This window comes from Topomyia yanbarensis, chromosome 3 (genome assembly GCF_030247195.1).
Source record: "Topomyia yanbarensis strain Yona2022 chromosome 3, ASM3024719v1, whole genome shotgun sequence".
NCBI lineage: Eukaryota > Metazoa > Arthropoda > Insecta > Diptera > Culicidae > Topomyia > Topomyia yanbarensis.
The window spans coordinates 361598875-361613326 of record NC_080672.1 but is presented as its reverse complement, the minus strand read 5'-3'; the positions used below and the strand labels follow the sequence as shown (position 1 = coordinate 361613326).

The following is a 14452-nucleotide window of genomic DNA, read 5'->3' as shown; positions in this document are numbered from 1 at the left end:
AATTCATAATGTATTTTGCGTGGCGTGCAATGTTGTTTGCGTTGCGTGTAAGACGTCAAAACCCTACAGAAAAACTAGCCCTACATTTAACAAAATGTCGAACAAAGTGGATCAGCGTAGGACGTTTGTTAAACAAACTTTTCTGCGAGGCAGTTCAAAGCAGATGCAAAAATGAAAATTAAATGCATTTTTTCAATTTGATGCAAATTTGTTATACATTCTTGGAGTGATCTGCCCCTAGCGTGATTAACATTAACAATATTGTATTGTAGATATCAGAAATTTTGTATCTTTCTTCAGCTTATTGCCACTTGGTCAAGTCTCCCCATAAAATCTTGGTCAAGTCTCCCCAACATTAGTTCTTACGTTCAATGTTGTGCAAATTTTAATAATAACTATTCCAATGGTCCGATTAATGTAAAATCATTTCACTACTTCATAAGGAATAAGATGAGATATAAGTACTTTAAAAGTAATTATTGAGTAGATATGTCCATACAAAGTTTGATAAAAAATTACATTATTTACCTCAAATTCATTAATTACGGAATATTTTCTATAAGGAAAGGATTTTTCATTCCAAGCTTTTAAAATTACCTGAAGGGATCAAAACAAATATAAAAATTTGAAATTTTTTAAAGAACCTAATAGATCACTTCTTAGCCAATAATAGAATTCTGCGCTTGATCAAGTCTCCCCATGTTTCTCTACATACCAACTATTTGGCACAAGTTTGTTTCAGTCTGTCCAATTCTATGGAAAATCATCCGACCATCGCGTTGAAGTCTACGTCATGTGTCTACGTGCGTGTGTGTATGTGTGTGTGTACAATCCATTTCCCACTGTCCGGCAATGCTTTTGTGAAAGAAACTAGCCTGCATCTATGTAATGATATATTTGTTTTCATCGATAAGAAGGGCGATAGCTCTACTGTACATCCAACGACCCATTTCAAGAATGCCTGTTCCTACACGTACATTATGAGACCGTTTTCATATACAATAAGCCCCGCGCGAATACATCCAGGTACCAATTCGATATTTGCAATATATTCGCACTTCCAGAATGAAAAATATTTTTTATTCTGGCACGTAATTACAAAAAGAAAAATATTTATGAAGGTAGACAAGCACTGAAAAATGACATGAAACGATCTCACCAGCTTTGAATAATTAAATTTTTGTGAAGAATTCTTCTCCATCCGTGAAATTGTTGCATCATGTTCGGGCGGCGCTGTATGCGCTAAGCGGAACGAACAGGCCTATTTTTTCGCGTCTTGCTTCACATGTTTCAATGGCAAAGTTGTGACAATAAATTTCTATGCGAAATCACACTTTTCTCGCGATATTTCAACCTACTAATACGTAACTCAACAACAAAAATTACCTGCTAAACGAAACGCTGAATCCCTCTGGATAGACTCGCCATCTCTATCTTATACTGATTTCGGTTTTAGCAGAGATGCCAGGTACTTTTTTCAAATGTCTGCAATAATAATTTTAAAAGTCTGGGAAGAACAAAATATGTCAGGAAAGCTAGTGTAACCAAAAGCCTTTATATTCAAAAATCTGTAAATATCTGCAACCAAACTAAAAAATCTGCAAATATCTGCAACCAAACTAAAAAATATCTGCGTCATCGAAAAAATCTGCAGCTTAAATTAAAAGTCTGCGAATTTGCAGACTTGTCTGCAAATCTGGCATCTCTGGGTTTTAGATCAGAGTCGCCCTAGGTTCGCTCTAATATTTACAAAATCCATACAAACGTGACAGCTCAGGGCGAACCTAGAGCGACTCCATTCTAAAAACGAAATCAGCATTATTCTTCTTATTTATCCGTAAGTGTCATTCCAATCGAGCACGAGACTTGTCAAAAACACTCAATCCGAAGAAAATCGTTTCGAATCCTTCTGGAATGAGGACCATTGACAGGTCTCGTGCTCGATTGGAATGGCACTGACAGATAAATGGTAAACAAACGATTGACGTGTCGAGTCTTTATCCAGAGGGATTCAGCGTCGTTAATGTATATCACTGAAAAACTTTGAAAAATTTTGGACGTTAACGACAACATGTCTGGGCGATTCTTCAGTGCTGCCACCTCCACCATCGCGTTGAAGTCTACGTCATACAGGGATGCCAAGTGTTTTTCCAAGAAGTCTGTAATAATTTTCGAAAAAGTCTGGAATAGTCTGGATAGCCTAATTTTTTTTAAAAAAAGCTTGAGGATTGAATTTGAGGCTGTGAGCTTTCAGCATCTTGGTTTGTTGAAATTTCCAGCTGATGCAAACTCAACAAAATTTATTCGCTTTTAGCGAACAAAAACTTTGCCATTTTGTGTTTCCAGCTATTCTAAAAAAATTGTTTTCAAATTCGTAGCTCGAAAAGGTGGTTTAAAAATCAACGATGAATTCTTGTATCTCATTTTGTTATTTTTCAAACTGTCTAGATAAATCTGGACAAATTTTCTGAAATCTGGACCAGAAAAACACAAATCTGTATGTCTGGACGACGCTTAAAAATCTGGAAGAATCCAGATAAATTTGAAAGGTAGGCACCCCTGGACGTTAGCTTATAATTCATGCGGGTGAACCCTTTTGTTTACAGCAAATGATTATGTATCGTTTATTTTGATCCCTTTCTCGGTGTTGGGATGCTTTTGGATCAGCGATGCCACATGTTTTTGTGAAATGTCTGTAGAAGAATAATTAAAATGTCTGTAAAAGTCTGTAGATAGTTGCGTAAATCCTATTTACATTAGGTTATTACTTTAAAAGATGCTTGAAATTAGTAAACTATTGTGAAGGAACACTCGTATTCGGATCAAATTATTCTAGTGCAGTTTTGTTAAACACTGTTACTCTTTTAAAAGTCTGTAGATTTCTGATTACGTCTGTAGGAGACCATCAAAAGTGTCTGTTAAATACAGACATGTTTGTAAATCCGGCATCGCTGTTTCGGACCCTTTTCAAGTATAGTCTTTTTCATTAAGAAAAGGGTCCATTGACTTATTTGACGTCTAGGACATTAACACAGTTGCAATCCCTATTAACAATTGTGGTTTTATGATAGTTTTATAGCCACTGATTAAACTTATGTGGTTTTCGTTTGAGGCGAAACTGAGTCAGTTCCTAACCCCAACTGCTGTCAAAATGTATGAACTGACAGCGGTTGGGGTTAGAACCTGACTCAGTTTCAGGTTCAAGCGAAATCGCCATTAGATTGCACTTGTAGCGTGCTATAAAACTTCAATTGTTACTTGGGATGTGTATAGACCTAGGTATAGACAATAAGGGTGGACGAAAATTTATTTTTTCGCAAATTGTCGGAACGAAACAAAACGAAATGTTTCGCAAACTTTGCGAAACGAAACGTTAAGGAAAATTTCTTTTAAATTCGCAAATTTCGCCGAAATTTCGCGATTTTTTACCTGTTTCGCAAAGCTTGCGAAACTTTTCGAAATGTAGCAAAATTCAATTTATTTTAGAGATGCTTAACTGTTTCTTGGTTAAATCGTTTTTTACACAAAAATGATAACGATTTATCTATTGAAGGGTGAACCGATGCATTCGGAGCTATTCTCAATTCTTAAAGCCGACTTGCGATGACCGTACAGATTCCGATAACTGATCGGAGCAACGATTTACCTAATATGTCATGGGCATGGTACACTAATGAAAATTTGATTCAAAGTACAGCTTACATTTTATACAATTATATCACAGAGAAAAGTTGTCCATCTCGAGCGTTAACGGCCTATTCAAAGGTAATTGATATATGTGCACCAGGTTGACTTATTTACAAATTTAGTAACATTGGTAAACTAGACCAATTTTGGGGTGGGCTAAGCTAAGAAAAAATCTTTTCAAAACCAAGTTTGTGTCGCTTGATACGAAAACAATACCCGTTTTCCTTTTCAAAAAAGCGTTTTCGAGATTTTTAAAGCTTTGGGTAATCTTTGAATTTATTCGTCAATATTTCGTAAAAAAAATCCGATGAAACAGACTCACAGTTCAAAAGGTACCCTTTCCAAAAATTTGTAACGATAGATCAAATATAAATTTATTAAGGTTTAAGCGACTAAGTTGTAACAAGTGTAGTTTGTGACCATTCTTATTTTTTAATTTTAACTGCGGTCGCTACATGTGATTTTATATTATCACAGATAACAGACGTTTAGGCTCGATTTGAAACGTGTGTAAATACCCGCTACTGAAATTCCGAATAAATGAGACGTTTGAAACACGTTTGGCAAACGTTTGCAGGTGGCGCAATGATCGATGCAATACAGCTGGAGTGCAGCTGTCAAACACGTGTAGCAAACAGTTGCGTAGAGGGCAATAGTGAAACAAGGATTTCCAACGGATATCAATTTGAAAGTTTACATAGGTTTTTGAAGAAATTTTCTTCTAGCCTAAATGTCAGATAATGTGATATTATTATTATTGATTTTATTGATCGGGCAATTTTCACATGAGATATTGACCATGATATTGCTTCTGTGGCCCAGTAAGCTTTGGGCTAACTAGAAAAGAGGTAATTGCTCTAATAATGTGTATGGCTTTTCCTGACTATTTTTACAGTCACAAATGTTGCAAAAAAATGTTTAATCTTTGATCGCATACCATAAGTAACAACAATTTTTCATAATATACAAAAGTATTAAAAAGAATTAACTTTCCTTATATCAATTGATTTTTGAAGAATTTCGCAATAGTTCGCAAATATTTTCGTCAAAATAGAATTTCGTGTTGCGAACAACATCCACTATTGAAATTTCGTTTCGTTTCGTATCATTGAGAGAACACGGAAGAGTTATTCGATTCGTTTCGTACCGCATAGACCAGAATTGCGTTTCGCCCACCCTTAATAGACAACATACATATAACGCGATGTTTACCTCATTTGGCAAAAATTCCACCCGATTTAACCTCAATCTCGCACTAATACAATTACACAAGGATTGGTCAATTGAGATATCTGATTTTTAAAATACGCACACTGAGATCTCGCATTTGTATTGGTCACTGCATAGTGACGTCATGCATTAAATGTGACAAGTGGTGGCAGGATTGCCAAAATTAAATCTGTATTTTTGTCCTAAAAAATCTTTTCATCTGTATTTACTCTTCGAAAAATCTGTGTCGATATCTGTATCGAATCAGTTGAGTCGTTTAACCTTTTGCTGGATAATCTATCGAAGATATTAATTCATGTGGTTTAAATCAGTCAATCAAGGACCTGTTTACATTTTTATAAAAACACTACAAGTCGTTCTGATATTTTACATCCAGAAACTTGATCTTTATCGATGTGCACAATGGAAAAATAATTTGCTTCTTCATATAATGGCTTTTGTTGATATATAATGTTATATATATTAAGTCGACCAATGCAGCTGTCGAATTCTCGGAAAAAATTGAGGATTAACAAAGTCACAGAGCATTACAATTACGGCTAATTTCTTCACTGGATGAAAGCCAGTTTTCAGGTTGCTAGTGACCAATTATCCGAAAACCGGTTTTCATTCAAGTGAAGAAAATTGGCCATTAACATTTCTGGAAGTAGACTTCAGCCAGGCGTTTGCGGGGTGCTAACCTGATTGTATTACAAACCTTTACCTTTCAGAGTGAGCGACCAATCTCAAAAGTAAAGATATATTTTAATATAGAGGGCTAAGCTGAGAGAGACAGAGAGGAAGTATTACTGAAACTGAAAAAAAATATTTCTAAAATATTTGTAACATCATTTCTCAAAAATCTGTATATCTGTACATACACGGAAAAATCTGTATATCTGTACATACAGATTCTTGGTCTGAAAATGGTTGAAAAATCTGTATAAATACAGATTATTCTGTATTTTTGGCAACCCTGAGTGGTGGTCCTTAGAGATTATTCGTATTCTCAAAATGATTTATTGGGAAACATTTTAAATATATTGGGAATCATGTTTTTGGAAGTATAGATGTACTCTAGAACGCCTTACAATTAAATTGTGCTATTCCCTATTGTGGGAAAATGTATATGAAAGATCTAATAAGTGAACTAATTAATTGTTTATCAATTACTTCTAGTGTTCTCTGAATCGATAAGTAGTTTTGCTGTAAAATTTCTTGGGAATTGATTATTAGCACTAAGTTTATTTTAATTGAATTCAAATTTGTTAAGTCCAAACTGTAAACAAAAGGACCAGCATTTGTCAAATTTGTGAGGTTAAGGCATTTCATACAATGGTCAGTACTACCGCCCTCCCCTTAGGCGCAGAAGCGGTTTGTTTGCCTCCCAATCAGGGTGGCCAGACCTACCGATTTATCGGTAGTCGTACCGATTTTTGTCTTCCCTACCGATTCACAGACGACCAAGGGAAAACTACCGATATTTTGCTATCCCTACCGAAAACTACCGATTTTTATTGATTTTGGACACATCCTACTCAGCATTCATTTTTGGGTTGGATTTGGTCTGAGATCTGTGTTTTTAGTATTTTACAATTCTATGTCGACACTACGTTTTTGGGACAACAACCCGGCCTACCGATAAACTTTTAGTGACCCTACCGATATTAAGGAATTCTATCTAGCCACCCTCCTCCCAATTCGCCGTGTAAAAGTTTTGTTTTCCTCCCAAGTTAAACGTCAACGCAGCTGGATGAGTTTATAGAGTACACAGTTAAAATCCATTACCTACCAGTAGGTAATTTTAATTTGCTGTCCTTATTTCACTGCCGGAAAACGAGGGAGATGGAATGATTTGACTCCCTCTCTTTAGTTTTTCGTTGGAGGAAGTGGGATGCACAGATTTAAAATTACCTACTGCTAGGTAATGCAAGTTTTCTGTGTACTTGACAATCTGTAACTGTATTAGTGTGTTCAACGATTTGTTTTCCTCCGCCTGTCATAGGTGGAGGTATACAAATCGAAAATAGCTTTTCGGTCGGATTATTTTCATGATGGGATCTGACCAACCAGTATTGTAGTATTGTACGTCTCCGGAATAAGTGTTACAGCGACATAGAGCATTTCAACAGCATTATAAATACATTACGCGATCAATTTTAAAAGTTTAGATTTGCTGACAGTTTCATATATGGCAATTGGAGGAAAACAAACCCCCAATTAGTGTTGTGTGAAATCATTTGCATAGAACTCTATAATTTTTTTCGTGTTTTGTTGTTTGGCGTGAACCGTTAATTTTTGAAGGGAAGTGAAAGGGAACATAAAACAAGTTATTTTGCTTATGTGCCTTTTTGATAATCTATTATTTCGCGAACAACTATCAGGCTTCAGAATCGGCTTATGCAAGGTGTGTATAAAGCTTGGTTAGTGTCCATTTGAAATAAGTATTAACCGGAATTGTTTACGTTTCGTTTATGTGCCCATTTGAAATGTTCTCGTCGAATTGTGTCAAAGTTTCTCACAGACCCAGTCGCAAATTTCGTTGAACTTTCTCGAACGGCTCACCTCTCACATCTGCATTACCGACGTTAGCTCACCGTAAAAGTTCACTGTAAAATATAAACAAGCATCATCTCTGGGTAGACGGTAGAACATTTTTCCCGATTTTTACAAGATTTTCGCGTTGGCAAGTGTATTTAAACTTAATCTAAAATGCCGAAATATTATTGCGATTATTGTGACACATATTTAACACATGACTCGCCGAGTGTCCGGAAAACTCACTGCACGGGACGAAAGCACAAGGACAACGTAAAATTCTACTACCAAAAGTGGATGGAAGAGCAAGCCCAACATCTGATTGATGCCACTACGGCCGCATTCAAAGCAGGCAAAATTGCTCAAAACCCATTCACTGCCGGTCCTCCGAAACCAAATGTGGCGATTCCTCCGCCGCAATTAGGAATGCCAGCACGACCGGGAATGATGGCCCCGATGCCAGGAGGAGGCCCGCCTATGATCATGGGACCAAATGGTGCACCCCTTGGCCCAGCTATGGGTCACATGGGAATGCGTCCGCCGATGATGATGCCAATGGGTAAGTTTGCATTATTTCTCGTTACGATTTTCGGTTTTGCTACATATTTCTTTTTTGTCCACAGGAATGCCCCCTATGGGTTTGGGAATGCGACCTCCTATGATGAACGCACCACCGCCACAGATGAATCAGAAGGTCTGAACTAACGGTTCTTAGTTCTATATTTATTTAATATTCAAATAAATCATTGCAATGTATAAAATCTAAGAAGAATTACATTCGTGCTTTTCGTGGTAAATTACTTTTATAATTATTAGTAGGTAAGGTTATTAGGGAAGCCCAGTATGTCCAACCGGAATCTTGGAATTAATTGTGTCACTTGAGTCGGAATTCTGGCTGGCAAGCCAACTGGACTTACCTTTCTTTCTTCGTTGGTCTATCCGTTTGGTGCAGCTTGTTTTTTTTTCCAGTGCGACGCACGATCTATGCCCGAACCTTCAAAATGTACAAGGTTCCTTGTGCTCCTAATGCACCCCATAACAAAATTTTTTTGTTTTGGCTTTTATTGTTTTTGCTTGATCTCGAAGCAGAGGTTACAATCGAACCCAACGACATTAGATAAATAAAGAAATATCAGCAATTATAGACATTAAAACGGCATTGGTGACATATCTGGCTTATAACTAGAGGGCATTAAGATTCTGTAGTATAGTTTCAAATACAGCAATATTAACAAGACATTTACTAGAAATAAAAAGTATATTTTCTATGCCAAAATAAATAAACTAACTAACCTTATTTTAATATCACATTTACGAAAAACCCCACAGGACAGTTGCTTCCAAGCCTTGCATCGGTCTAACTACCTAGTGCATCCTCTCCGTAGCTTAACGGTACCATACCATGTAGTAAGGAATCACCCAAATACTCGTGCTGATGGCTATCCGCTCCAGATGAACTAGTCGTGGATGACGAAGGTATGATATCGCCTTGCAACATTTGTATTTCTTGCTGCGAAGAACCTTGCAATGCACCTTGCTGCTGATAGTGGTGACTAGAGCTGTCAAGTGTTGGATTAGAGTATCCATAGAAATTGTCCACTTTTGAAAGGTTGTTTGCAAATCCAGCCGTTCGTATCATCGGCTGCAAAGGAAATTGATGATCCTGCGGATCGGTGTGTTGTAATGGAATCAACGAAAAAGCGTCCAATGGTGGTTCCGATTGATCTTTCTCAACTATAACCACATCGGAATTGACACTTTCGCAGTGACGTTCCTGTTCTTCCTCTTCCATTGAACGATCTGCAGGATCCATGGTCCCGTTCGTTGATGTTTCAAGCCCCTCTTCCGTGATGTCCTCATTGGCATCGTGTTTAGCTCGGTGGAGGTGATATTTCAGTTCACTTATTGACACGAACGTGCACCTGGAACATTTGTAGAGAAGATTAGACGCGACGTCTGCGTGCATCCGTTCTAAATGTTTTCGGTAGGTTGTACTTTGGATACTGGTGTAATCACAATACGAACAACGGTACATGTGTCCTTCAGTATTGTGTCGCATTTTGTGCCTCCGAATAGCATTATGGTCATTAGTAGAGTAATCACAATCGGAACATTTAAACTTCTTTTCGTCGGAATGCTTTGCCACGTGGGATTTCAGGAGATACCTCGTTTTGAACACCATTCCACAAATGGAACATTTCATACGTCCTTCGCCACTAACACAGTGATCTCCATCCAGTACGTGGTTACTTTCTACATGAGCTTTCAAAATTTTTGGATTCGAGAATTTTAATCCACATTTAACGCAATTCACCGGCTGCGAAGGTTGTTTGCATATCTGGTGTCTTTGCTCTTCTTGCCGTTCTTTTGCCTGCTGAATCTGAGGCTGCTCACGATGCGACCGCCGGTGGTTTCGTAACTGTTTGTTATTTTTGAAGCCCTTGTCACAGACTGCACAAATGAAGTTTTTCTCATCCGAGTGAATCTTCATATGGGTATTGTTGAGTCTACACAATACAGGAGTCTTGAAATTGCACAAATGACAAGAGTAGAGTTCCATATCGATCGAATGCTCCCGCCAGAGATGCGTGTGCAACGTGTTCCAATTACGAAACTCTTGCGAACCACATTCTGGGCAGCGAATTCCATCTGAATTCGCCAGTTCATTCGGTTGTATGTGACATCTTTTGTGATAAACCAACGTATCCGGCTGTCGAAACCGGGCTCCACAATCAACCAGATCACATTTATAGCCTTCCTCCAACGGAGTTAGATTTGTGTACAACTTTTTCAGTTTAGTGATACCGGTTTGTTTTGCTCCCTTGGGCCGACCTCGACTACGTGTTCGCTCTCTCTTCGCCATATCATGGTGACTAGCGGTGGATGCTTGTGCCACCGGACTCTCCAGTTGGCAACTAGCGGGTGTTACGTCGCCATGGATTTGTTCTATTTTGCTGAGAGGTGTGATAGCTGAGGAAATTCCTGTTCCCGAAAGACAGGAAGACGGCTGAGAAGAAGGAGAAAGAGGAACAACAGGTTGGTGATGTTCCATCAAGTTATCGGAGACATAAATTCTTCCTTGTTGTTGCGGTGGTTGCTGAGTGGCAGTATGCGAAAAAGACTCGGTTGTTTGCTCCAAGGGTGCCTTCTCTTGCGGAATAGGAGGATCCAGATTGATTATTTCTTCTGCGCATACAAATAAAATGTCTTCATCCGTTGGATGGTATTGGGATTCAGGTGGTTCTGCTGGTGGAAGTGGCAACTGTTGATGCTCAATAAGATCGGTTGTTTGTGTAGGCATTCTGAAAAAGATCCGTCGATTTGTAAAAATATTGACTAGAATTGGATTAAGACTTGGAAGCTAATGGCACAATGCATTTTTAAAAAGGAATCAAAACTCTGATGAAAAAAACAGAGATTCACACTTGAAGGAACAAAACTCACCGTAAATGCTCCGCCGAACCTTCGTAGGATATATTTTCCGTGGAACTTTCAGGCTGAATTATTATAAAGTCACTGTTGAACTCCGGTTGGTATGACTGCTGATCTGCTGGCATACTTCCGCATATTGAGTTACAGGACTGTAGTTCATGGTACTGATTTCCCGTCTCAGAGAATACATCCATATCCGATGGCGGTTCCTCGAGAATGCTTCCGAAGTCATCTTCGTCCATCGGTTGAGTTTCATCGTCTCTCGATAGATCTCCATTTTCCAAATTTTGCGCACTGTTTGCTGTCGTCGGAAGTAAGTTTTGAAGCTGAAGTTGATCGATAGTCATCAGATTAAGCTCATCTACTGACTTCAAATGGATTGTCGGTTGCTTGAGAACACTGATGTTCTTGATAAAAATTTTGCTCTTTCTTGTCGGCATTGATAGCATCGATTCAGCACTAGCTACAGTAATTGCAGGTGGAGTAGAAATCATCGGTGGGGTCGACGAATTGCTGCTACAAATTGGCGTAGGAATGATTACCATATTCAGACCGGAACATCCCATCGAATTTCCACCGATACTTGTGACTGACGTTGCCGGACTGATCACAGGAGGTGGCGGTGTTGTGTATAGGCTCTCACTACTGCTAGTTCGGCTCATTTCACAAGTTGACACTATACTTGGTGGTGTTATTGGGAGAAGTGGGTTACGCAAAATATCCACGTTCCTGATAAAAATTTTACTGCGCTGAGGAGTTGTGTTATTAGCTTCACTGATGCTTATTGGAGGTGATTGACTGTTGGGACTTGGAGCAGGAACCACGAAGCTATACTTGCTTTCATGTAGCCCTGATGGGTTTTGGAAGACATTATCCACGTTTTGAACAAAACTTGCGTTTTGCAGCAGGGATACGTTACGAATGAAAATTTTTCTACTTTGCTGCTGTTCAGCTTGCTGTTCTTGAGCATGCTGGACGTTTTCTTGCTCTATCACATCAGGCTTTTTGAGCAATTGCACATTCTTAATGTAAATACGACTTTTGTTTTGATCTGGTACGGCCTGTAAATTAATAATTGAATGATACCGTTGTGAACTCAAAATATATTCTTACCGATGGCAGAGAGGATGGAATCAGAGCTACATTTTCCTGCTGTACTGCATTTACAGCTAGTGATTCTAATGGTTCCGATTGTGGAAACCTCCGCTCCACTAGTATTCTCATTTCGGAACGAGACATCATGTGGTCATCGACCAAGTGAACTTCCAATGAATTTCTCTTACGAAACTTGTTCCCACAAGCTGGACAGTTCATTAGTTCTACGTTTTCCCTGTTTCTCGTAGGATGTTTGCTATGAATATGCTCCCGAAAAACTTGCTCCTCTATCGTAACGAACGGGCAAAATTCGCAACAATGCACGCTTAACTCGGGCTCTTCTTGCCGTTCCTGACGATCATCCGTTAGATATCTTTCGGCTACACTAGGTAGTTGAACCATAGCAGTACCCTTCTCCAGCGCTCTGAGGTCTCCCAGTTCACGTTTGATTGGTTCCGACTTATCTTCACTTTTGATTTCGGCGGCATTACTGCGAGATTGATTCTGTTGCTGATACTGTTGGTTGATCTGCTTTGGAACCTTAACAAAAATGCTCGGCAGGACCACATCATTCGGACCAGACGATCCTCCCATAGAACCAGTACAAACGGCCACAGAACTGTGGACGGAAGGCGAATTGGTTTCACCTGTGTAAACAGTCGAGTTCGTAGATGGAATCGTCGTGAAATATGAACACGAACTGAACGTTAGCTGTGTTGACGAATCAGTACTTTGAAGGGGAGAGTTTATGGGATTCGAGGCCAGCTAACGGAGAAATTTGAAGATTTAGTTGTGCAATAATTGATGTTTATCGAGAAATAAGTGTTACCATTGAATCGAACCCGAGGCTCTCTGTGCATTGATTTTGAAAGATGTCCATTATTATCGATCGAAAATTCCACTCGGAGTAAACTTCATAACATTTCAGACGTGCGCATGGTAGGATGGATTATTATTCATAAAATACGACTTGTTGTGGGACTATTAGTTAATTTAAATGAAACTTTTTCGCGAGAAAAAACACTTTGTTTATGGTGGAAGAAAGTTACTGTAATTTTGACAGCATCTTCTTCAATAGTGTGTGTGTCAACTTGGAGAGGAAGGAAACATCGCTCCCAGTCAAAAAAGGCGGACGAGCGTGCATGTGCTAATTGCCCCTAGGAACAAATGCAATTTGCGAATGCGATTTAAAGGCAATGCATAGACAAATTTTCGGGCGGCTGAAATGGACTTGGTTGTTTTTCGCGTTTTTCTAACATGGCGGTTCATGTTTGGCTTAAGGTTGGACAGAGAATGCGCAAAAATAGAAGCGATTTTTGCGCATTCTCTGTCCAACCTTAAGCTTAAAATTGTTTTTTTTTTAACAAATTGCCATTTTCTCGCTTGTGTTTTGTTTGTCTAGTGCACTTAATTTAGTCAACGAATGTGGAAAATTGTGGAATCGTGAGTAAGTATAATGGAACAAGATTTCTGACCTAAAGTCTTAATGAAAGTCGGATTTGGTGCGCAATACCAATTTTACCCTTGATTCTTCCTATAGTTTGGTGGTGATTACCTAGCATACTGATACGTTCGAATGCAAATCTGCTCAAGGGATCACCTACATTCAACAAACCTTATGCACATACCCTGGGCAGACGCCCACGTGTCAGTTTTGCAACCAGACGGCACACTACGGTAAACCATGCGCAAAATCTACAAAGGATAATGAACCCACTACAGCACACACTGACAAACAGTCTTCTAATGCTAAACCACAGACAGCCGGTCAAACGATAATCATCGATACATCTAAGCCAACATCCAGTACATCTAGCGAAGGAATAATAAAAAAAGAAGACGGATACACCAAGGTCACTCAGAAACACAAGAAGCATCAAATAACAACCATCAGTGGAAACGAAAGCAACAACCACTCTAGCGATGACGACATGGACGCACACGAGAGCGAGGGAGACGGCAGTCAGATCAACCAACAAGCAGCAAATGGTAAAGGGAATAATGTCAATAGCACTTCTCCACCAAGGAAGATCACCCGCAACAGCAAGCAGTGCGCTCAAGATCGAAGATCGCAATAATTTTTCGCATTTTTTTTTCTTTTGAATGTAATGTAATATGTAATAATCTATAAAAAAAAGGCGAATGACCCTTGCGGTTAAAACCTTTATTAATAAATAAATAAATAAATATATCAGGCAATTAAGGGCGAATCAAACGCGCGTTTCCTGGACGATTTAAGGGAGGATAGAGCGGCAAAAAATGACGGCGGCAAATCGCCCAAATGTTGCATTTGGAATAGCCCCCTAATTACCAACAATTTGCTGGCACATTAAGTTTTGTTTTCGACATAGTAAAGTCAATGGTTTCGCAATGCTTGTAAATATTCATCATTTGGTTGAAAGGGCCAAACTTGGCATAATTAGTACGATGGCGAATTGTACAAAAGATGCTGCGGTTACGTAGTTGTCAAGAAGAAGCATTAAAATTTATT

General features: G+C 38.8%; 2 protein-coding genes across 2 annotated transcripts; one reads left to right on the top strand and one right to left on the bottom strand.

Annotated features, from left to right (window-relative positions):
* Positions 1-7489: 7489 nt before the first annotated feature.
* Positions 7490-8231, top strand: LOC131690374 (U1 small nuclear ribonucleoprotein C). The gene is made up of 2 exons (XM_058976090.1): positions 7490-7993; positions 8058-8231. The coding sequence occupies exons 1-2, from the start codon at positions 7609-7611 to the stop codon at positions 8132-8134; spliced, it is 462 nt and encodes a 153-aa protein (XP_058832073.1). The 5' UTR covers positions 7490-7608; the 3' UTR covers positions 8135-8231.
* A 442-nt stretch (positions 8232-8673) lies between these two features.
* On the bottom strand, positions 8674-13004 carry LOC131690373 (uncharacterized). The gene is made up of 4 exons (XM_058976089.1): positions 12791-13004; positions 11980-12726; positions 10879-11927; positions 8674-10736 (listed from the first exon to the last, which is right to left on the bottom strand). The coding sequence occupies exons 1-4, from the start codon at positions 12839-12841 to the stop codon at positions 8792-8794; spliced, it is 3792 nt and encodes a 1263-aa protein (XP_058832072.1). The 5' UTR covers positions 12842-13004; the 3' UTR covers positions 8674-8791.
* Between the last annotated feature and the right edge of the window lie 1448 nt (positions 13005-14452).